The 25785-nt window shown below is 38.8% G+C and overlaps 1 protein-coding gene across 1 annotated transcript; it reads right to left on the reverse strand.

Annotated features, from left to right (window-relative positions):
• Positions 1-2673: 2673 nt before the first annotated feature.
• LOC129438384 (C3a anaphylatoxin chemotactic receptor) lies at positions 2674-15234 on the reverse strand. Its single transcript, XM_055197132.2, has 2 exons — positions 14932-15234; positions 2674-4491 (listed from the first exon to the last, which is right to left on the reverse strand). The coding sequence occupies exons 1-2, from the start codon at positions 14933-14935 to the stop codon at positions 3407-3409; spliced, it is 1089 nt and encodes a 362-aa protein (XP_055053107.2). The 5' UTR covers positions 14936-15234; the 3' UTR covers positions 2674-3406.
• Positions 15235-25785: the final 10551 nt, after the last annotated feature.

Consider the following 25785-nt stretch of genomic DNA (forward strand, 5'->3'; position numbering starts at 1 on the left):
AACTATTTGTGTATGTTAAACAACACCTTTACGACTTTTTGTGTAATTTAAATAAACACCTTTGTGACTATTTGCTTATGTAAAATAAACACCTTTATGACTATTTGTGAATGTCAAATAAACACCTTTAAGATTATTTGTGTATGTTAAACAAACACCTTTACGACTTTTTGTGTAATTTAAATAAACACCTTTGTGACTATTTGCTTATGTAAAATAAACACCTTTATGACTATTTGTGAATGTCAAATAAACACCTTTAAGATTATTTGTGTATGTTAAACAAACACCTTTACAACTATTTGTGTATGTTAAATAAACACCTTTACAACTATTTGTGTATGTTAACAAACCCCTTTACAACTATTTGTGTATGTAAAATAAACACCTTAACGACTATTTGTGTATGTTAAATAAACACCTTTAAGACTACTTGCGTATGTTAAATAAACACCTAATAACTATTTGTGCATGTAAAATAAACACCTTAACGACTATTTGTGTATGTTAAATAAACACCCTTACGACTATTTGTGTATGTTAAATAAACACCTTTACAACTATTTGTGTATGTTAAACAACACCTTTACAACTATTTGTGTATGTTAAATCAACACCTTTACGACTTTTTGTGTAATTTAAATAAACACCTTTACGACTATTTGTGTATGTTAAATAAACACCTTTACAACTATTTGTGTATGTTAAATAAACACCTTTATGACTATTTGTGTATGTTTATTAAACACTTTTACGACTATTTGTGTATGTTAAATAAACACCTTTACGACTATTTGTGTATGTTAAATAAACACCTTTAAAACTATTTGTGTATGTTAAACAACACCTTTACGACTTTTTGTGTAATTTAAATAAACACCTTTGTGACTATTTGCTTATGTAAAATAAACACCTTTATGACTATTTGTGAATGTCAAATAAACACCTTTAAGATTATTTGTGTATGTTAAACAAACACCTTTACAACTATTTGGGTATGTTAAATAAACACCTTTACAACTATTTGTGTATGTTAAATAAACACCTTTAAGACTACTTGCGTATGTTAAATAAACACCTTAATAACTATTTGTGCATGTAAAATTAACACCTTAACGACTATTTGTGTATGTTAAACAAACACCTTTACGACTATTTGTGTATGTTAAATAAACACCTTTACAACTATTTGTGTATGTTATACAAATACCTTTACGACTTTTTGTGTAATTTAAATAAACACCTTTATGACTATTTGTGTATGTTAAACAAACACCTTTATGACTATTTGTGAATGTCAAATAGACCCCTTCACGGTTCACGTCACAAGCTGTTCCCACTGCGCATGTCGGGGTCAGAAAAGTCATTACAGCAGATTGAGTTGCGTATTATTCGGTATCGTCAAAAATGCCTACTTATGTCGTGGGCTGTGAAAATCGCACCAGGTCTTCTGTTAAGTTTTCGCGATTCATGCAGAATCTCAAAAACAAAAAAATACAACATCTGTGTCTACAAGCAATTAACGTGCAGACTGGGACAATGCAAAGATCAAAGAGGCTTGTGTTTGTAGTGCTCACTTCATTTGAGGTAAGTCATCATTTTTCAGCACTGTTAGATTAAATTATAAAGCCTAAATGGTATAAACAGTTTGACCCCGTGCTGCGCGCGCACCCAATAGTCATTCAATGTTTACAAACCTTGAAGGGGTCTATAAACACCTTTAAGATTATTTGTGTATGTTAAACAAACACCTTTACAACTATTTGTGTATGTTAAATAAACACCTTTACGACTATTTGTGTATGTTAAACAAATACCTTTACGACTATTTGTGTATGTTAAACAAACACCTTTACAACTATTTGTGTATGTTAAATAAACACATTTACAACTATTTGTGTATGTTATACAAACACCTTTACAACTATTTGTGTATGTTAACAAACACCTTTACAACTATTTGTGTATGTTAAATAAACACCTTTATAACTATTTGTGCATGTAAAATAAACACCTTTATGACTATTTGTGTATGTTAAACAAACACCTTTAAAACTATTTGTGTATGTTAAATAAACACCTTTACAACTATTTGTGTATGTTAAATAAACACCTTTACAACTATTTGTGTATGTCAAATAAACACCTTTAAAACTATTTGTGTATGTTAAACAAACAACTTTACAACTATTTGTGTAGGTTAAATAAACACCTTTATGACTATTTGTGCATGGTACATAAACACCTTAACGACTTTTTTTGTATGTTAAATAAACACCTTTAAGACTACTTGTGTATGTTAAATAAACACCTTTATAACTATTTGTGCATGTTAAACAAACACCTTTATAACTATTTGTGTATGTTAAATAAACACCTTTAAAACTATTTGTGCGTGTTAAATAAACACCTTTACGACTATTTGTGTAATTTAAATAAACACCTTTACAACTATTTGTTTATATTAAATAAACACCTTTACGACTATTTGTGTATGTTAAATAAACACCTTTACGAATATTTGTGTAGGTTAAACGAACACCTTTACGGCTATTTCTGTGTGTTAAATAAACACCTTTACGACTTTTTGTGTATGATAAATAATCACCTTTATGATATTTTCTGTATGTTAAATTAAAAAGAAAGAAAGAATAACAAACACCACCAGTGTTATTTACAGCTCACAAAATGGTCTATTTACTTATTTGTATGACATGCAAATCCTCCGTGAGAACAAACACTTTCCAACTTTAAGCAAATGTATTCAATGTGTTTAAGTTTAAGCAAGACAAGCATGCATTTGGTTTATTAAGTTGTAAATAAAATATGATGTTATGCTTACTTATATTGGATCTATTTGTAAGAATTAAACTGCAGCTGTCAAGATTACTCACAGTACCAGATGTGGATAATTCCCAGATATTATTGGGTGGTTGTTATCTGGGAATATCAAAACTTGGAATATTATACATAAGGTAAATATATCTGTTGTGTAATGGTTATGTTGTACATTCTGATTGTCTATTTTTACAGTGGTGATAGCAAAGGTTACAATAAGGCAAAGACTTAATTTAATATAAAACAGCTCTTTGTGTTTAAAAAAATCACAAAATGTTGTAAACAGAAAATAATCAGTTTCCTCAATTATGATGATTTTTAATACAACAAAAGATGCATCTGCACTAACAGCGTTATAATGTAAAGGTTTTGTGTAACAAGGCAATTAGAAAAACATGAAATAAGTAATTTCCTCATCTATACATTGCTGTTTGTTTGGATTCCTCGAACAGTCCGACTTTGACTCAGCCAGTGGCAACAGTTTGGGGTGGGACCGAATGGAGGAATGTTTGAGAAACCTTCATCTCCGGTTTACAAGTTTATATCTTCAATCATCACCAGACTGAATTTAAAAGCTTGTTCTGCCCTGACCACTTCCAGAGGTGGAGATGGTTGTGTCATTTGTCTGCTTGCCAAATTCACCTTGCAGTGACTCTGAATAGCATGAAGTAGAACGACGTGATGTCAAGTAACGCAGATGCTCCTCCGTAAAGGCCGCCTCAAACACCAGCAGGAGAGACTTTTTAAGTTTTGTCTTATACTCATCACACATGAACACATAGAGAATGGGGTTCAGACAACTGTTTAGAAAAACCAGGCACTGAATAAAAGGTCCTGCAGAATTAATTGCTTTATAAGCACTGTCACTCCAGTTATACTTCACTGCACTTACGTGACACAGTTGTTGAACATGGAAAGGAAACCAGCATACAAAGAAAGCCAGAATCACAGACAAAATTACTCGGTAAGGCTGAAGCTGCTTTCCTCTTTTAAGGCGTTTCACGCGCACACCAATAGCTATGTATGAAGATGCAATGATCAAGAAGGGAATTAGAAAAACAACCAGAAACCTGCATGTGAACAGAGACAGTAATACATCAAGATTTGTCGAGTTGTAGACACAGCGTTTCAATCCATTACTTTCCTTTACAAAGCGTTGCATGACAAAAGGGATGCTGCAGCAGATGGATAAAATCCACACAGATATACAGATGATTCTCGCTTTGTTTAGAGTTCGTTTATTCTGAACCCACACAATCAACCATGTGCACAAACATCGGTCCAGACTGATGACTGTCAGCAAAAAACTGCTCGCAGACTTATTTAGTACTATGACGAAGGAGGTGAATTTACACATTAAGTCGCTGAAGGGCCAAACCAACTTGTTGAAGATTAAAATTATGCTGATAATCAAAGAGAAAACTAAAATGAAGTCTGCAATCGCCAAATTCAGAAACCAAACAGAGTTGACTGTCGTCTTCATTTTGTAGCCAGTCACAAAGATGACAAGTCCATTTCCAATGACACCCATGATCAAGATGACAAGATATATGCATATCTTTAAAATATCGGTGCTTGATAAGATTTGGTTTGCCACTGTGTTGATGTTTGTTGTGTTCTCTGTCAGATTTTGAGGTCTCAAAGTTGTGCCCACTGCAAAGAGAAAAGAGAGAAATGACTTGCACAGTGCACAGTAAAAAACAAACCTGTTTTAATAATCAAAGCAAATATGCTTATAATCAAATAAAATATACATATGGTGGTTTCAAATGACTGACTTAGGGTGTTTTCACATATACACTGTTTAGGTCGGCCCAAATGACGTGTCGCTCCGAGTACGGTGCGTTTGGGTCAGTGTGAACACAACAGCCGCACTCGGGTGCGCACTAAACGGCCGCTCCGAGACCGCTCTAAACAGGTGGTCTCGGAGCGGCTGTTGCCGAACTCTGGGGCAACCCACCTGTGGTGTGAACACTGCCGGACCTCGGGCCGAACCAAATACAGGAAGTTCTCTACATGTTTGAGCCACTGGGCTTCCGTTGTGACGTGAGCCGGGTGTTATATTGTGGGTTAACAACAATCAAGCCAATCCTGGTCCGTTGCATAGAGATTCGCTGTCTCCTTTACGTTTGAGCTGATGATTTTATAAATGCGTAGCTGTCCTCCACACACAAATAGTGACATTACAGGCTTTTAGCAAACGGCTCCGTGAGAAAGGCTTTAATAGAACAGCTACGCAATTTTGCGTTAAAGCAAAGAAACTTCGCAAAGACGTGCATCGTTTATCTCCACATCTTGATAGCTGCGCTCTCTCTGTCAGGCTGGTTGTCGTGGAAACGTGGGGGTGGTCATGAGACGGTAAGAGCTGTCAGAGACCAATGACAGCGCTGACCGTTGTCACATGGTGTATGGTGCGGCATTTCGAGTAAAGTAAAAAATATATATATGTGAACACGGACCGCACTAACTGAAAAATGATACAATGTATTTTGGTGCGCTCCGAGGCCGCACCAGGGTGCGCACCAAGATATGTGAAAACAACCTTAACCCTCAATCGGTCCTTGGGGTCAATATGACCCCAAACGACATTTCATTGGTTAACAAAAAAAGTTCCCTTCATCTCAGAGATGTAAAACTTTGTGACTTTTCCTAAATAATCTATCTTTACATGCACAAAAAAACTGGGCTTGATTCGGTTGTTCTAAAGGTATGTAAAAATTTTTTTTATCAATCTGTCCCTTGGGGTCAATATGACCCCAATTGAAAGTGAATGGGAAATGCAAAAAAATGTACTTTTTTTCCATTTGTCAAAAAATAAATATCAATAAATCCAGCATAAATCTGAAAATTTTGACACAGAAATTAAGGCCTGGTACTTGTGCACAAATGCAATGCAAAAAACACATGCTCACACAAACACACACAAATACACACAAACACACACAGGGATGACTGCCACAGAGAGCATTTGTGTGGAATTTGGCAAATAAAATCAGTCACAAATGCAGAAAATAGGGGTGTGACATAATGCACACACGTGTACACTCACAAACACGCTCACACGCACGCACGCACACACACACACACACACACATGCACACACACACACACACACACACACATGCTCTTTCTCTCTCCTTCCCATGCACACTCTCTCACACACTCTGTCTCTCTCTCACACATGCGCACACACACACACACACAAATACACACACACACAAACACACACAGGGATGACTGCCACAGAGAGCATTTGTGTGGAATTTGGCAAATAAAATCAGTCACAAATGCAGAAAATAGGGGTGTGACATAATGCTCACACGTGTACACTCACAAACACGCTCACACGCACGCACGCACACACACACACACACAAACACACACACACACACACACACACACACACACACATGCACACACACACACACACACACACACACACACACACATGCTCTTTCTCTCTCCTTCCCATGCACACTCTCTCACACACTCTCTCTCTCTCTCACACATGCGCACACACACACACACACACACAAACCCACACACACACATACAAACCCACACACGCACACACAAACACACACAAACACACGCAGACAAACGCACACACGCATGACTACCACAGAGAGCATTTTTATCAAATTTGGCAAATAAAATCAGTCACAAATGTAGAAAAAGGATACAAAGGGGTGTAACCTAATGCACGCACATGTACACTCTCTCTCTCTCTCACACACACAAACACACACACACAAACACAGACACACTCACATGCTCTCTGCCTCTCACACACATTCTCTCAAGCACACATGCTGGCTCTCTCTCCCTCTCTTTGTCTCTCTCACACACACACGTGCGCGCACACACATGCGTGCACACACACACACACACACACACACACACACACACACACACACACACACACACACACACACACACACACAGTCAAATTTCTATGGCATTTTGTAAAAACAGACATTTCAAAATGCATCAAAAACTATAAAAAATTACTATTTGACATAATATTTATTTTTAATATCCTTTCTAATGTTTATATAAACATAAATTTACAAAATGTATCACAAAAGTAATGATTTGAGCAGTTGTCCATATCCAGGAAAATGAATGGGTCTCTATGGGAATCTGCCGGTCTAAATGATTTAATTCCTACACTGTAATCCTCTTATGTTTTTTTCTAAAAACCGATGCCTGAATTCAACACCCCACACCTATATTAATATCTAAAAACAATTTAAATCAAATTTAGTTAATAATTTATGTGAATTTTCATAAAAATTTGATATTTTTCAGGAAAGCCAATTGTGTAGTTGAGGATTTTAGTGGTAAACAGGTACAAAACTACTTCAAATCTCTCAAAACACAGTTTTATTGTATAGATGAGAAGTAAACAAAAAAAAATGATATATTATTTGTATTATTGAAAATGTATATTTTTCTTACAATTATGCTTTCAATTTTGGGGTCATATAGACCCCAAGGGCCAGAAGTGTAAACAGAAAACGAGGAGCGTTTGAGGGTTAAAGGAATAGTCTACCCTTTTGCCATATTAAACTATGTTATTACCTAAACTTAGATGAATTAATACATATCTATCTTTTTTCGGTGCGTGCACTGTGCAGCGCGTCGTGAATGTGTTGGCATTTAGCCTAGCTAAATAGGAGCACTGAGGAAAGCAAGAGCTGAAACGTTTGCTCGCATTGTCTGTTTTTATATTCACTTGCACTTTGCACTTTATAAATAAAAAACTATGTTTTTGTAGACTTTTTTGTCACAAGTGGATCAGTGTGCGGCTAGCCACTCTCTTTACTCAGCATTTAGCCTAGCCCCATTCATTCCTATGGTACCAAACAGGGAAGCCACCAAACACTTCCGTGTTTTCCCTATTTCAAGACTGTTACATGAGGAGTTATACCAGTAAGTATAGTGCCACAAAATAAAACTTTTTTTTGGTACCATAGGAATGAATGGGGCTAGGCTAAATGCTAACACATTCACAACGCGCTGTACAGTGAACGCATTGAAAAAAGATAGATATGTATTGATTCGTCTAGGTTGGGGTAATGGGATAGTTTAATATGGCAAAAGGGTAGACTATTCCTTTAACTGTACTTCATGTAAAAATTGTATATATTAAAAAACTATTTAAATAAGTGAAAAAAATCAATTAAAATATTTGTGGTATTTCCAGAAAATGCTTAAATAACTTGGCATGCTTAGCATTCTAATAAACATTAGATGCAGTGTCATTTTGGATAAAAAGGTCTGCCAGATGTTTTTTCTAGGGCTCATGTAAGCTAGTTTCAATACAGAAAAGATTAAGAATCAATATGGTTATTGAGATGTGAAATTTGGTAGGAGTTACCTCATCTTACACCATGGGAAATCATGCCTCATTATTTCCAATTTAAAGTGTTAATATTTTTGTTTTTATATATTGCTAAAGTCCTTTCATACTGTAGTTTATAGTTCACCATTTAAATGATCATAGTGCTTCTGAGAACAAAACTTTACTGTACATTGAGATATTTTTTGCAAAACCGGCACAACAAAGTTCCAAAAGTAAAACCTCCGTTCACATCTGACATAGCATCATGCAGGCTCTTCATCAGCAATTAAACCCTTTCCAGGGCTGTGTCCGAAATGTTGCGTTCCCCTTCTGCTTTGTGTTATGTAGGTAAGACTAGTAGACATCTAAAATCTTGCATCTCTGAACACCTTGTGCCATTAGACATCAAGACCCCCAAAATCTGGTACGCAGCATTCAGTTTCACTCTATTGCCATTGAGTTATTTAAATGTCCACATCGCGGGGTTGATATTAAAGTGCACCTATTGTCCGATTCACGATTTTACATTTTCTTTGGTGTGTAAGTGTGTATTAGTACATGTTAATGATATGCAAAAGGTACAAATCCTAAAATAAATGGTGACGCGAGTTATCGTCTCCAAAGTAAATCTCTTTTCTTGGACTACAACAAACACACGGATTGTAGGCAACAGTTTACTTCCTGGGATTGGTGATGTGTTGGTGATTTGGTGATTTGACTCACAGCCTGTGAGTTAACTCCTGTTAGCATTGCATTGTGAGCGAATCTTTCAAACATGGTAAGGAGCATCACATTTCCAGCGACGTCAGATGTACTCAGGCCAATCACAACGTACAGATTAGCTGGCCAATCAGGGACGCAGAACTTGTGAACAAAAATGTATGGTAAGTGGAAAATAATGTGTTTTTTTAAGCATAAACCATGCACGCGAACACATATGCATTATACCAAATACACAAAATTACATTCTGTGTATGTAATTTCATTTTTAGCAATGAAATAGGTGCTCTTTAAGTAAAATGCTCGTTCAAGTACAAAACAGTCAACCCATTCTCACTCCCCAAGGCGTCAAAATCTGAAGCATGTTCAAACGCCTTCAGCGTCAGTATGAAGACACGAAGGGTGCCCCTATGCGTCACTATATCGACGAAATTGGAACTCCGTTGCTTTCATGCTAATCCCTCAGCGTCGGATATAGACAAAGGGAATACTGGAAGGTGATGCCGTCACGTTATGCGAAGATCGGCAGGATCATGCCGCTTCTGGACGGTAAATTTTTGTTCCAAATTTTTTACCATTGTCGCTTGGGGTTGGGGTTAGAACGACTTTCTGTTACATAAAAATACATCCTAACCCAAACCCAACTCTAACCCTAACCCCAAGCGACAATGGTTTAAAAATCAGAAGACAAAAAGTATAAACCAATACAGACATCCTAATCCAAACCAAAACTCTAACCCTAACCCCAAGCAACAGTGGCTTAAAAATCAGAAGACAAAATGTATAAACAAACTGACATCCAAACCCCAAGTCTAACCCCAACCCCAAGCGACAATGGTTTAAAAATTTGAAAAAAATTGAGTAGTTACCGTCCAGAAGCGGCATGATCCTGCCGATCGTCGCATAACGTGAGAACATCACCTTCCGGGATTCCCTTTCGTCTATATCCGACGCTGAGGGATTAGCATGAAAGCAACGGAGTTCCCATTTCGTCGATATAGTGATGCATAGGGGCACCCTTTGCGTCTTCAAACTGATGATGAAGGCGTTTGAACATGCTTCAGATTTTGAAGCCTTGGGAAGTGAGAATGGGTTGAAACAGTGTGCAACGTTTTGCTACGGTTTCTGGGTTGAAAGACATTTTTCCTGGAAACGGTGTGCATCGATGTGCAACAGGGGCCCTGTCCCAAATGGCGCACTTCATGTGGACTTTCGGTCTTGTGGTCTTAAATTGCGTGTGCTCGCTTAGTCTACAAGTTCGTAGGGTGTCCCATCTGCCATTTTTATACTTCGAAGTGTGCTTATCAGTGCCCCTTTGTCCCCTGATGCAGTCTTCGGTGAAGCCTGCACTGCAGCAGGCTTCGCAAACTTTACCAACCCAGAAGTCCTTGTGAAAGAGTAATCAGACAATGGAAGGGAGGGGTTCACACTGACAGGCAACTTCTGGTCGTATTTATGGTGTGACGCTCGAGTGGAGTGTGCCATTTGGGACAGTGCCAGGGTTTGAGATACGTTTTCTCTTGTTTTGTGGGTGTGTCAGAATTGCAGTCCAATCAGCAGCAACACGTAAATAAACCACACGGTACTAAAGAGACAGCTGGCACAATGGGTTCAAGTTGGAATGTTTTCTTTCATCCTGGACGGCAAGGACAGGGACTGTAGCATCGAGCGTATTTTAAGGTATTAAACACATATTTATAACGATATCATCAGGCTACAGAAACATTTAAAAAAGAACACAAAAATGGCCTCTCAACTACCGTAGTTGCAACTCTTGCGTCATCACAACAGGGTGTTCAACACATTACCGTTTCTGTTTAATAAACATTGTGCAATGGTTTGTCGGGGCTGAACGCGGCCCAGGAAACATGGGCTGTGTCCGAAAACCCTAAAATGCTGTCCGAATTGCATTTCTCTGAGCTGCCTTTTGCCTGCAAAGTCATTGCCTATGAGGCAGCGAGGCAACAAGTTAGCTGCCTTAGTTTTCGGACACAGCCATGTAGTTCACTCCGGAAACCGTTGTTAAACGTTGCGCACCGTTTTGAACTTGAACCTGCCCCTGAATAGATGCTCGTGATTGTGTTAGGGGCGGGGCTATGCACTGTCTCAAGTGTGTCATTAATTCACCATTTTTGGGCCGCCTAAAAAATCCTGAACTCAGAAATGATGAAAAACTGTTTAAAGATCTAACTCTTTAATTCAGTACTACATAGTTTACAGTCTTTTTGGCATGTTTCAGCAATACATTTCTAACATCTATAATCTGTTTAGAAACTATTTTTTAAGATTGACTAGGAACTTTTCTATATGAAGAGTTTGGTTCCAAAACGCAATAAATCCATTTTGACAAATTTCGGTAAAAACGTGTTTTCAAGACCAAGTATGTGATGAGATGAAAACCACTATTTTCTGTTACAAACTTTCACATAGCATCTTTAGGTTATAAAAACATAAAAAATTCAAATCCATAACTTGATTTTCAAAGATTTATTATAAAAACGAATTCTTTTTTCCACAAAATGCAATAAATCCATGACAGTTTTTTATTTCAAAATGCTATAAATCTATTAAATCAATGTATAAATGTGCATTCATCTTTACCATTTTATATTTATTTAGTTGACTAGTGGTATACAATGATTAAAAAATAAACATTAATGGCATTAACCAAAACACTTACTTTGTTATATTAAGAACACAATGTTTTAGCATGAGAAGCTTGATGCTGTCTGGAGAACAAGCAACCGAGTGCCTCTCGCGGAAATTATTAGCTGTTGATGGCTTACGTTTCTTTCCCGTCACAGAAAACCATCACAGGTTTGGCAATGCTATTAAAGTATTATTTTGTTTTGTTTGTTGATCACGAAGTACAAAGTAGATGAGGAAAACTAGGACTCCGTGTACTCAGCGCGCCGCCATGTTTGTTTACATTGCGTGAATGGTCCGCTGTAATATCAGAAATGGATTTATTGCATTCTGTAAAAAAGGAGCAGTGGCGTTTGTCGCATTTTGGGAAAAAAGGGAGAAAAGATGACAGAATATCAGGGCGGGTATTGGATTTTGCGTAAAATTAATTATTTACTTTTAACTACTGACCTGATATAATACTGATTTTGGCAGTAACTCATTTTTTTCAAAAATGGCGTTTATTGCGTTTTGGAACCAAACTCTTCATATAGACCCTTTGTACACAATGATGACGTGGCAGCGTATGCGTGCGCATTTAGGCAATGGAAGTATGGCAAGAATCAGCAGTGAAGCAACACAGATATAGAAAGTTATTTTTAAAAGTTGACTTTATCAACTTTTTCAACACAGCTACCAGATCTGTGTACTAGTGGAGTGGATAGAAGGCGTTAGCAGATGGGCAAAAATAAAGTGGCCAGATACATATATACGTATATTCGCATATTATATTAGTACAACCAAACGCAACAACCAAACATTTTGATGCTGGGAAACCGTTTTAATAAACTTTCTGAGTTGCTAACACGTTAGGACCAATGGGGAATAACACCACTTCTGTTGCCTAAATGCGCGCGCAGGCTATTTGATCGCGTGAGCTGTAAAAGGGTCTCTTTTGAATTAAACTTTTGCTCTTTGTGTGGTTTCATTAAGTTTGTTTTTCTTCCCTGGATTTTTTTCTTTTTGTTTATTGTTTAATTGTGGTGTAGTATGTCATTTGATCTTTAGGTGATCACCTGGAGGTATAAAGGGTGACTTATTAGTTTATTTGATTGTGTGATAAAGAGCCTGCAAAATGTCACACCCTTTGTGAAAGTCTTTTATAAAATAAATTTTACAAAATGAAAATATTTTACTTATATTAGTTTAAAATCAGTGACGTTTCGGACATCACCAAGGCTTTCATTAGACATCAAAAGCAACAGTCAACACATACAGTTTTATACACGCTGTGAACAACATTCTTCAGAGGGACTGCAGGTGCAGCTTTATTGCCAACTCTGGCATAACACTTTTGGTATGCATGGTCCCTGTTAAATAAATAAATAAAAAACAAAACAGGTGTTTCCATTCAGTTTATAATTATGTAATTGGCTTTCGAATTGGGTTAAGAGAGAGAGAGAGAGAGGCCCGTTTTAATGTTAAGCTCATTTTCTAAAGCGCACAGTCTAAGGGTGTGTCCGAATCTACTTTTGCTAATTTAACGATGGGGAAAATGGTTTGTGTGCAAAGCGCATAGCCTAAAGGGGTTTTCCTATTCTCGTAATGTTTTTTTGTTTTTTTGCTTAATGTGCAATAAACCAATGAGAGTCTCATCTCTCATCCCATTTAAAAGCTAGTTGCGCTGGCACCATGCCAATTCCCTATTTAGATGGAGGGATTTGTAAACGAAATAGAGAAAGAAGACCCCCAGTTCAAGATTAATGTTAAAAAATTGTGTTGTTTTCATTTGTATTGAAAATTTGATTTTTGTATTAAAAGAAGTCATCTTCTTTCAATCATGGAAGAAAAATTTTAATTGCTAAATGAATGTATAGCCTACATGATCAGGGTAATCTCAAAAAATAATTTACAGATATGCAAGAAAAGGTTTGTACTCTAAAAAGACTTTTTTTGCTATTTGTAACAAACAGGAGATAAAGAATTTACAAACGTAGGGCCGAAACATTTCAGCACTCGGACAGCGCCATTTTCCCATGTTTCCTGTTCAACCCCGACATAACATTGCACAATGTTTATTAAACAGAAACGGTGATGTGTTGAACACCCTGTTGTGATGATGGAAGAGTTGCAACTACGGTAGCTGAGAGGCCATTTTTGTGTTCTTTTTTAAATGTTTCTGGAGCCTGATAATATTGTTATAAATATGTGTTTAATACTGTAAAATACGCTTGATGCTACAAATAGAAAGGCATTACTTAAAAAAAGTTCTCATGTCCATAGGTACAAAGTCATCATATACAATAAGTCCGTGGGGGAGCATAAAAAACATTCAAAAATAAATGCAATAATTGCATTTGTTTAAAGCGAAACATTTAGCTTAATTACTTGTGAAGTAGCTCTTTACGCATTCTAACGTCTCATAATCGGTCCTTATTTATGTCCAAGAGACTCAAGAATAGTGTGAAAATGATAATGATAACTAGCAACTTGCATTGCGCATTGCACTTTATTGTACCAGGTGTATGATAGAACCCAGAGAGTCAAGACCTTACACCTAGATAGATCATACGAATTGTCAATCTTCTTTATCAATCAACATACACCAAACCACATCCCCAACGTATAAATACGTTGCATTGATAATATTGCATGGATTACAGGCACAATTTTGAAACTGTATTTAGTTCATTCTGATACTGAATCCAACTCAATATCATGCAAAATATTTAATTGTCTCTTTGTTACTTAAATAATCAGTTAGAAAAATGGATGTAACTTGTGGTTGATTTAGATAAAAAAGACAGTTTAAGTAAGTGGTTTCACACGCCAGACAAAGCATTGGTTTAAACAGACGTTTCCTGTTGATTTTTTTCCATTGTAAAGCTTGATACTGTTTGTAGATAATTTTGCATTTTTTGGAAATGCATCAACACTGAAATATTTCAACAATGCAACTTCATTTGTAAGTACAGATTTAAAGCTTGCATTTTTCTTGATCGCTTTTCACAATTTTATATTGTATCTAAATTGCATTGCACACATTGTGATCAAAATCAATAAGATGGCCATGAGTGCATGACTTTAATTTTACCTTAAAATTGCAGTCAACACTAGAGACAAAAGCACAGACAGATAAGATCACTTTCAACTCAAGTGGTCATTATCTTTTTTAAAGCAAAGACAAACGTCAAGATAATTGTGGAGGAAATAATACAAAGTTCGCCTTTAACAAAACTAATGTCATACATCTTCACATAAACAACAAAGTTCTTATCACAATTTTGCTAAGTTACAGTTAAAATGTAAAACAAGTTACTTTCACTCTGGGTATCTTTAAAACATAAGTTCATTTGATACATTGGCAAACATAACATAACAGCATAGATGTAAATTCTTACCCATTTTCTTTGTCTTTATTTTCTACTGTGTGTCTGCAGGTATATGTGGTAGATGTCAATGCCCACAACATCATCTCTGCAATTTCCCTTTATAAGGGAGAATAGGGGTGGAGTGTGGGGTGATGATGTAAAACTTCTGTAGAAAGACATTTGAATATCATCTGCCAAGTAAAAGTTTCCCATGTCTGATCAAATAAAGACACCAAAACATTGTTTATCAAAAATAAATGTTGTTTATGGAGTGTGACATTACCATTGAGAGGTAACATACACATCCGTTACTGCCTTGTTTGCCAGGGAGTATGGGAGGGTGTAGAAGGTTGATAAATTTAGCACACTTTCTAAGGAAAGTCTCAGCATGATGTAAAAATAACAGGATGGGGAAAAGCTGATACTATGTCAAGGCTAAGTTATATATTCATAAGACTTTCCTCATGTTACATACTGTTCAATATATGCCATTTTATAAGATCATGACACCATATAGATTTAATACACGACATGTATGTAGACTGAACGATGAGGACACCTACTGTTCAGCATAGGGATTCACTACTATACTGTAGTATTTGAAATTAAAATAAGTATGTCCCAGAGGTGGGGACAAGTCACACATGAGCAAGTCCAAGCAAGTCTCAAGTCTTAACAATCAAGTCTCAAGTCACAGTTCAGATAAATCAAGCAAGTCAAGTCAAGTCATGGGTTCACCCTAAGCAAGTCAAGTCAAGTCCTGATAAGTTTCAAGTCACAGTCAGTGCTTTAAGTGGCCCAAAAGAGGTGCCAGTACTCTATTTTTTTGCTGACTCGACTCCTCCCCTCGAGTCATGTACTTTTTACTCACAAAAAAGTACATACTTTTAGGTCGTAGTATAAGTAGGCGAATTGCGACTCAGCACTTGTGTTTGGTGTCTTGTACGGGTCTGTTTTGTCCGGTTACCTGTGAGTACTAGTCGTGTGTGTATTTAGCCAAGTTTAAGTTTAGTGTTATTTGTTTGTCTGTGAAGTGTAGTCTAGTCTAGTCTTGTGTTTATTTATTGTTTATTTTGTCTTTAGTTTATAGGTCTGTGTATTTCCTGTTTTGTTTTGCCCCCTCGTGGGTTTTTGTTTTCTCTTTTTGTCATAATAAAGTCCTGTATTGTTCATGATCGTCTGCGCTTGGTTCATCTCCTGCTAAATCCCTGACCGAACGGACCCGTCAGAATAGAACCCAGCAGACAGGATGAACCGTGGCAAGGGAGGCCGCGGCTTCCGCCTTTGTTGTGAACCGGTCCTACGTGGTATTAACTCTCTTGTACGGACCCGGGGTCAATTCCACGAGAGCTGTCTCTTCTCTCACATCTGCTGGGGTTCGAGGAAGGGACAAGCTAGAGCCACTCATCCCATCCCACTTTCGCCCATCCCGTAGGGGTGAGTTATGGGATTTATGACTCTGGGTGAATCTATTCTCACCTCTTCGACTCCAGAGAGCTCCTCCCCGCCAGTCATTTTCCTAGGAAAGCGAGAGAGGAGGATCTCCTGGGAGTAGGCGTCCGGAGGGTCCTCCTCTGAGTTTGTCTTGCATGTCACAGTGTCTCTTCTCCCTTCTGCACTCTCTGCCCCGCGACCTAGAAAGAAGAAGGGAGCTTCCTGTTCTCCGTCTTCTCCTGGGTTCGCGTTGACTCCCCAGCTAGCTGCAAAAAAACCCTGTCTTTGCACCACAGCCACAGCTCCTGCTGCCAGCACAGCCACACCAACCTGCGGAGCTGACGGAATCTTTTTTCATTGGCATGGTCCAGTTTAAAGTCTTTATAGCCAAACAAAACTATTTGTGTATCCCGTCTACTGTCTGTTTGGCACGATTTGAATTGTGCAGCGTTAAAGGCACAGACGCTGATTAGTTGTGCTGACATCACAATAATTTTTTTTCAAAGATGAGTTGTATTCGGATGTTTGTGTTTCTTAGGAATCACAGCATTTTCCAGGCAACAGTCATCACTTGTATTTGCGTTATATGTTGTATTAGTCTTTGAGCATGCGCATATATTTTTTGGACGTTACTGTGAATATGGGCAGAGAGTGCTGCGTTCACTTTTGTTTTTCAGTAGATAGAAAGGTCACACTGTGACCGGTTTTATAATTGTCACATGTCTCGCATTCGCAGGTCAGAGTTTACCAGACTTGAACTTTGGGATTTAGTGAAATATAAAATATTGATTGTGTGTTTCCGGTCATCGGAAAACAAAACGTGTAGTGTGACCGCCCATGTAGTCCCTGTCTGCATAAACTTTTATTCTGCACTCGAATGTGTGTTATGTTGTAACCATAGACTGTATAAAAATTAGACGTAGTATCCGTGATGTCAAGTGTACATTTCTGAAGAGCATTTTGAAGCCAAAAGTGGGCGGAGCCATTTCTCTCTAGGATAACAGAAAATGCCCAAATAGGCGGAAGGTCGAGCTGAGCGGACAGCAGCGGCAAGCCACATATTACTTAAAGGCGGAGTGCACAATGTTTGAAAGCCAGTGTTGACATTTGAAATCACCTAAATAACCACACCTCTACCCCAATAGAATCTGGATCTTCTTTTGATAAACCTGCCCCACACATACGCAATCCCGGCAATGATGTCAGTTAGTAGACACGCCCCTTACTGCTGAATGGCTACAAGTGTGTTTTGGTAGTCGGCCCGACTCCCTTTTCCAAAGCGTTTTTAAAATATTGTGCACTCCGCCTTTAAGCAGCGACCCCCTTAATTATTCATATCTTTAAGGCTTAATATAATTTAAAGGAGTAAGTTACAAAAAAAACTCACACTTTTCATGAAGAGGAAAATTAGCTATATAGACCAAAATCACTTTTTGTACCTGTAAACATATTATTTTTGTTGTAGGATCATGCAGAATTTCTCACACTGCCATAAAACAAAGACACTGTCTTTGAATCTCTCTCACTGTATAAAGACGATCTCCGTTTAGGGAACTCAGTTTCACGGAGTTGCGTATAAATAGCACGAAGTGTAAAAATCGTGCAATACATACGCCAGATTCCACTTTGGCGTGCATATGATACGCCATTCCTTCCCATTCACTTAAATGGTGCATCTTTTTTTGTTGTTTTATTTATTGGTTTCTCAATTTTTTGCTATTTTTTACCATTTTCGCTTGGGTTTAGGGTTAGAACAACTTTTTGTTATATAAAAATGACATCCTAACCCAAACCCCAACTCTAACCCCAACTCCAAGCGACCATGGCTTAAATATAGACAAAAACATAGAGAAACCTGTATATTAAATAACCTCATTAAGCAAATCTAAAATCTAACCCTAAACCCAAGCGAATATAGTTTAAAAAACAGAAAACAAATGAGAAACCAATAAATAAAACGACAAAAAAAGATGCACCGTTTAAGTGAATGGGAAGGACTGGCATATCATATGCACACCAAAGTGGAATTTGGCGAATGTATTGCACGATTTTTACACTTTGTGCTATTTATACGACTCTACATGAGATTTTTTCGATCATAAAAATCACAAGTCACAAATGTTTCACAATGGCCACCTTAATTCTGAGACTGTAAAAAATTGTATACGGTGTGAACCCGGTTTTAGGCACCGGGTCAGAGATGCTTGAACAGATGTAATCTGAATTAGATGAAGTAGGGAATGCTTTACTGTCAGAACATTACAATCTAAGTAGTTTGTGTGGGTGCACTCTGGTCCTGTCCCAAATGGCGGACTTCATGTGGACTTACATACATCTTTATTTTAGTATAATAAGTGGCAAACTGGAGTTAATCTGGCCTTTGTATTCAGAAAAGTCAAATAAAAGATTTTAAACAGACACAGGCTTTTGACAATAATAAAAATAACATTTGGACTAACATTGTAACACAATGTTTATAAAACAACAAAAACATTACGTGATTAGGTCAATAATACTGAGTTAACTATAACCTAAATAAAGTATACACTGTAGAAAATGCTTTGCTGCCTTGAAGTTTTTTGTTGGATCAACTCGGATTTACAAGTCATGTCAACAGAGATGAGTTGTCACAACTTATAAAATATAGTTGAGAAAAGGGAACTTAATTTTATTTGTTATAACAACTCACCTGTAGTTATAACAACTCATATCTAATCAAGATAAATAATAGTTAATTGAAATGACTTGTAAATCCAAGTTGATTCAACCAAAAATTTTAAGGCAGCAAAGTATTTTTACAGTGTAGATTGATTCTCCACTTCTTCCTCATGAATGCATTGCTTTGTTTGAATACCCTGACCAGCCCGACATTGACTCAATCAATGGCAATAGTTTCGATTGGAACTGACTGTTTGATAGGGAAGTGTTTAATCTTCAAATTACAAATGTACATCTATAGAACTGAAGAAACTAAAATTAAAAGCTTGTTCTTCTCCTTAATACCACCAGAAGATATGTGGTATGTGGTGAAACTAATGCCGCATTTACATTGCATGTTTGAAGTGACTCAATTCTGATTTTTCCCCTCATGTGGCACCAATCGGATATTCAATTACATTTTATTTATATAGCGCTTTTGTTTAATTGTTTCAAAGCAGCTTTACTTTAATCCCACGAATATGACCCAAAAACATGTAAGCAGGAAAAATATGCATAGATTTCGATATTCTCCAATTGGTTTCAGATCCCATTCATATCAATCAATCATCAATCAATTTGGCTCCTGCGATGGGTAGGGAGGTGTCCCATCCCTGTGCGTTGAGCCGACCAGATGGACCAGTTGTTGCCAGTGCTGACGATCTTGTGCCAGCTGCTCTGCATCCCCTATAGCAACTCCATGTTGTTGTAGGTCGCCTGCAAGGACGTCAAGCCATCGGGTGCGAGGTTTACCTCGTGGTCGTCTCCAGCCTGCAGCCCTTGGATCAAACTGGAGAATAGCTCTCGTAGGATGGTCAGAAGGGAGACGGAGGACATGGCCGAGCCAGCGGGTACGACGTTTTGCCGCCAGGGAGGATGCTCTGGGCTGGCATGTGCGGGCTCTAAGAATTTGATTGGAAACCCGCTGGGGCCACCTGATGTTCTCGATGGTTCTGAGAGCCCTGCTATCAAAGCCATCTATTCTTGCAGCCAGTGTCTTGTTTAAGGGCCAAGTCTCAGAGCCATAAAGCAGAATGGAGAGTACAGCTGAGTTGTAAATTCGGAGCTTCGTCTTGCGTGAGATAGTCTGGTGCCACCAGAGTGGTTTCCAGAGAGACTGCAGAGCTGACGCAGCTAGGGCTCTTCTGCGGGTTATCTCTGGTTTTAGGTCCCCGTTGTCTGTCACTATGGATCCCAGATATGCAAAGTTCTTTACATGCTCCACGATGTCATTGCCAAGCTGCAAGGAAGGTGGATGTAGTCTGTCACCGACATACATGAACTTGGTTTTTGTCCAGCTCACCTGGAGGCCGAGCTTCTCCGCCTCTTCTCTGTATATGCCCAGAGCATCTCTCAGCTGGCTGTAAGACGTGCTGAGCAGGATGGTGTCATCAGCGTACTCCAGGTCAGTCAGGTGGTAATTGCCGAAGGACACTCCGAGAACCCGCTCACAGACCCTGGACATCAGATGGTCAATGATGCAGTTGAAGAGATCAGGTGCGGCCACGCAGCCCTGGCGAACGCCACTGGAGATGGGAAACCAGTCTAAGTCTCTGCCGTTGATGCGAACACAGCTCTGGGCGTTGGTATAAAGCAGCTTGAACAGGGAAATGATCTTGGGTGGTACTCCGAGAGCCTGTAGGATACTCCAGAGTGAAGTGTGGCAGACGGTATCAAAGGCAGCCTTTAGATCTATGAACACGATTGTAAAGATGGCGACCTTTACGGAATTCATAGGTCTTCTCTATCAGCAAGCGAACTGCAGAGATTTGGTCTACTGTAGAGCGGTTTGGCATGAAGCCGGCCTGTTGGAGACGGCGGCTGCTTCTAATGGCTGGTAGAGCACGAGTAAGCAAGATCCTGGTAAAGAGCTTGCCGGGGATGGAGAGAAGGGTAATGCCTCTGTGGTTGCCGCAGACTAGCCTGTCTCCCTTACGTTTCCAGAAGGGCAAGATGACTCCTCTGGTCCAGTCGCTGGGAAGCCTCTCTGTTTCCCACACCTCATTAAATATGTGGGTAAGCCACTTGACAATGCTTTCACCGCCTGACTTTAGCATCTCTGCAGTTATTGCACATATGCCGGGGGCTTTCTTGTTGTTGAGTTTTCAAAAGAAAAATAAATTCCCTTGTGTTTGTTGTTCTACACAGTTAATGTTACCCTCAATTTCTCACGGCATATAACAGGGTTGTGGGTACACATCTTAAAAGCACTGTTTTCATATACTTTAAGAAATTACTTTTCCTAATTGCAGAAATCAAATTGTTACAAATAGCAATTTCCTAAATAACCCTTTTTTTTAAGAAACCAATACCTTTATTATTATTATTTTTTCTATAAACTTTCAGATCACCATCATTCAAAATATACATATACCACAGCATATGATCTATGAATCGCTTTTGCAGGGTCGATTGTGTGATGCGTTCGTTGTCTTCCAATACTCTTTGCTCTGTTTCCACAATGTGCTCGCTGAAGATGATGAAAGCTTTGGTCACATGTTTCGAATTCTTCTGGCAGTGGAGCTTCCATCAAGATCTCTCACTCGTTGTTCTCCGTTGTCCTCTGTTGATCTCCGTGACTAGCAGTCGTTGATTTGGTTCGTCTCTGGTGTCCTGATCCGTGGCAACCTTGAGGCATGAATCCACTGTAGCTGGTTGTCAATCAGAACTCCCATCTTTGTTACAGCCATCACCGTGTCTGGGCCGAGGTATTTTGGCTCTCATACCCATTTTCGCGTCCGTTTTCTCTATGACAGCTGTTAATTGTGGGTGATACGGGATATTAAAATGCCAATCAATAGACAGCGCTTTAGCTAAGAGCTACATTACTCTAGACACAAAAGGTGTCTCGTTGTCGGATTCAATTGTTTTCGTTATGCCAAAACGAGGAAGAATTTCCTTTTGTCAAAATTTTTACTACAGTTTGCGCATCCTCTTTATGATAAAAAAGATATTTCATAATTTCCAATCGGCAGTATGCGTATGAAATCAATCTGATCATGTTAATCACTTGCACAGCCATAGCAAGGTCTGTTTTGACATCATACTCAAATAGTCATTTAATTTGAGCTTGAGCTGCTTCTTTGGCAGCCTCATCTGCTCTTCTTGTTTCCCTAACCCTGGTCATAATTTTCTGATCCTTGAACTTTTACTTTCACTATTGCCATTTCAGACAGTAGCTGTACTGCTTTTGTCAACCGTCCTACCAAATATGAATGAGCTATAAGCTTACCATCTGTTGTCTCAAAATCTCGGGCTTCCCATGTTTTTACAGAATTAGAGTGCACATATTTAGAGTCGTGTAGATTGTGGCTCTTTTTTTTCTTTCATTAGCTCACAAGCTTGTATTGGAGTTACCAATTCTGCAGCTTGTGCTGAGTTGTAATTTAGAGCAAAGGCTTCAATAACCTCACCAGTATCCGACACCACAGCATAACCACACAGGTAGACACCGTCCGATAGCTTTGCATATGAGCCATCCAAAAAAGATCTGACCCCCCCATCTAGGGGCGAGTCCATTAAATCGGCCCTAGAGAAACAGGAAGTGGTCAATTCAACAATGCAATCATGTTTTAGATCGTGCTCAGTCATGTCTACCAGTCCCAAAACTCCCAGCAAAGTGTAATTAATGGTAGAAGTGGGCTGGATCGTTACATTTTAGATTGCCAACAGTGTAGCCTCATACCCAGGTTGCCTCTGTGCCGTCATGTGTTGTGTTTGTATATTATATAAAAATTCACCTACTTGATTCAATTCAATTCAATTTTATTTATATAGCGCTTTTCACAATACTCAATTGTTTCAAAGCAGCTTTACATTAATAAAAGCAGTAAAGCACAGAAAAACGACAGATAGCATAACATAATACACAATAGCATAAGCAGTCAAATTTGCTGCGGCTATGACGCGACATTATGAGCGAGCATATTACTAATGTAACGTCGAGAAGAAGAAGCTAAGTTAAGCCCAAGCAGGCTACCTCCCCGGGGTAAAAAACCCCCTAGGAGAAAAAAAACAAAAACCCTTGATGTGATGTGTAGAGTCATTGACTGTGACAGCACCGTTCTCTCAGTCATCTGTACAAACAGAGCAGCAGCAGCCACTGCATAAAGACATTTCAGGCATATCTGTAGCTATAACACGGTCTCACACCCATGGCGTCAATATTTGACGACACTTGACCATGCGTCAATATGTTGACGCGGAGGGTATACCTTTCGCGTCATTTTTTGACGAACTGGGGACCTCAATACTACCAGGTACGCGAAATTAAACAGTTGTCGCCTGGCATTGGGGTTAGGGAAAGGTTTGGGTAGGGATGTCATTATGTAAATCTAACCCTAAACCGACGCGAAAATGGTAGAAAATGGTAAGAAAATAGGAAAGAGAATGCAACGGACTTAATAGTATTGAAGTCCCCAGTTTGTCAAAAAATGACGCGAAAGGTATACCCTCCGCGTCAACATATTGACGCATGGTCAAGTGTCGTCAAATATTGACGCCATGGGGTGAGACTGGGTTGGTAGCTACATTATCTATTTTTCTAAACAAATATGCCACTGGCCTATAAGTGCCTATAAGTGCAACCTTGTTGTTGCCAAAGGATACCCAGAGCCACACCCTTCGCCTCTCGTGCATGCAGGTGAAAGGTCTTTGCATAGTTCGGATGGCCCAGAGCTGGGGCCATATTAATGGTGTGTTTCAGTGCCATGAAATGAGTCTCTGCTTCATCAGTCCAGCATATCAGTAATGCAGGCGATGCCTTCTGATCAGTCATGCTCCGCAAATGTCTGTCATGGGCAGCACACCCAGGTTTCCATGAGTGACAACAGTTTATTAACCCCAGAAAACTTTGGAGCTGTTACACAGTTCGTGGGAATTTCATCTTCCGGATCAGTTCAATCTATCTGTGGAGGTTTTTTCCAACACCTGGCATTATGACGTGACCCAGGTACAAGAACTTTTGCTTGACCCACCGGAGCTTTTCTTTTGATGCTTTGAAACCAGCGTCCCCCAGAATATTGCAGACGATAATGGAGGCTTTCTCACAGTTCCTTTTTAGTCAGAGCAGAGACCATGATGTCATCGGCGTACTGCAGACAGCAAACCCGAAGACAGCAAGTCGATCTTTTTTTTCTTCAATGTCTTTTTCACCGCAGCGGAGAGGACGGGTGGTGAGTCAACATACCCTTCTTAGTATTTGCACCACCTATCCTATAAGGCTAGCAGTGGCTGTGTGTCTGGATGCACTGGAACAGAGAAACAAAAGCAGCCCACGACTCAGTGACAGAAATACTTATGTGTGCATGGTATAACATTTATCGGAGACAGAGGAATTATCAGGTTATTAATTGCTCTTAAATCTTGTGTAAGACATCATGTCTTTCCATAAGCATTCACCACCGGGTTAATCGGTGTGTTGTATGGCAAGTGAGTAGGTATGAGGACACCCTGTTAACAAAATTGTAAATAATGGGTTTAATGCCATCTTCCTTTTCTTTTGACAAAGGATATTGTGAAATGTACACAGGTTTAAGTTTATCTTTGTATGGTTTCATATCAATGAAACCTGTATCATTGTTTGACTGAGTTCATAATCATGGGTTAATCAAAGTGTCTATATCCTGTGGTATGCGGGCGGCTACTGGGTCTTGGTCTGCCTTCTCACTTCCTCCCCCCATAGGCAGAGGATCAATGTATGTCTGTAAACATGACATAAAAGAGAAAACAGCATTAGAATCATGAAATTCCATATTTATCATATGCATTATGTCTCGCCCGAGCAAATTAAGACAAGCATCTGGTATGATGTGAAATTTGTGGAAAAAAATGGCTTGACACCTGGAGCTCTTACCTCCAGAGGTAGTGTAATGGGACAGAACATTTCATTTTCATTATCAATATTAAAGGAGAGGGTTAGCATAGATAAATGTGGGCTTCGTCACAGGGGCGGACTTACCATTAGGCAAAGGTCGGCAGTTGCCTTGGGCCCCGCCTTACCAAGGGGCCCCAAAAAGCAAGGGTGTACTTGGTGAGCTGCCACTTTTTGCCCCTGCTTATCATCAAGATTCCCAGAAAACTATACTAAACCGTTAGTATAAAATCCAATCATATTATCAAACAGTATTAATCTCAACCTCATTGGGGGCTGAAACTTATGTAACCTAGAGGAAAAAAGTGATAGCGATGAGAAAGAGAGAAAAATACAGTAAAGGTTGCATAAAGGGTGCATAGTTAGGGCCCCGACGCATGGTTCGCCTTGAGCCCCCAAATCACTAAATCCGCCCCTGCTTCGTCATTGTGTTTTATTATGCCAGTTTGTCTGGTAATTACGGTCAGATAGTTTCTGATGCACTTGCTGTGGCTGTTGCATTGACTGTCTACGTGGTGGCGCCCTTGGAATAAAATTGCGCCCCCCTTGGAACGACATAATAACACATTATATCAAATCTCAGTTTCCTTTCCGATGCATGAGCAAGTTGCCCTGAAAACATAGCATGTTCAGTTTAAACAGATAAAGTCCCAGATGCATCAGACAAATCTGTCTACTCACATTCATATCCCACAGATTAGTGGTTGTAACCTTTTGAGTTGCGCTTGCCTAGGGTTTATATTATTCAACAGCACATTTGTAACAGCGCACTCAGTAGTCTAGAATAAACTTATACTGCTTTAAAACATGTGCAAAATTTAGAGACAGTTTCATTTGGTTTTATCTTTCTGTTTAATGCAAACGATAAATACTGGCAAATG

The sequence above is a fragment of the Misgurnus anguillicaudatus genome, chromosome 24 (genome assembly GCF_027580225.2).
Source record: "Misgurnus anguillicaudatus chromosome 24, ASM2758022v2, whole genome shotgun sequence".
Lineage (NCBI taxonomy): Eukaryota > Metazoa > Chordata > Actinopteri > Cypriniformes > Cobitidae > Misgurnus > Misgurnus anguillicaudatus.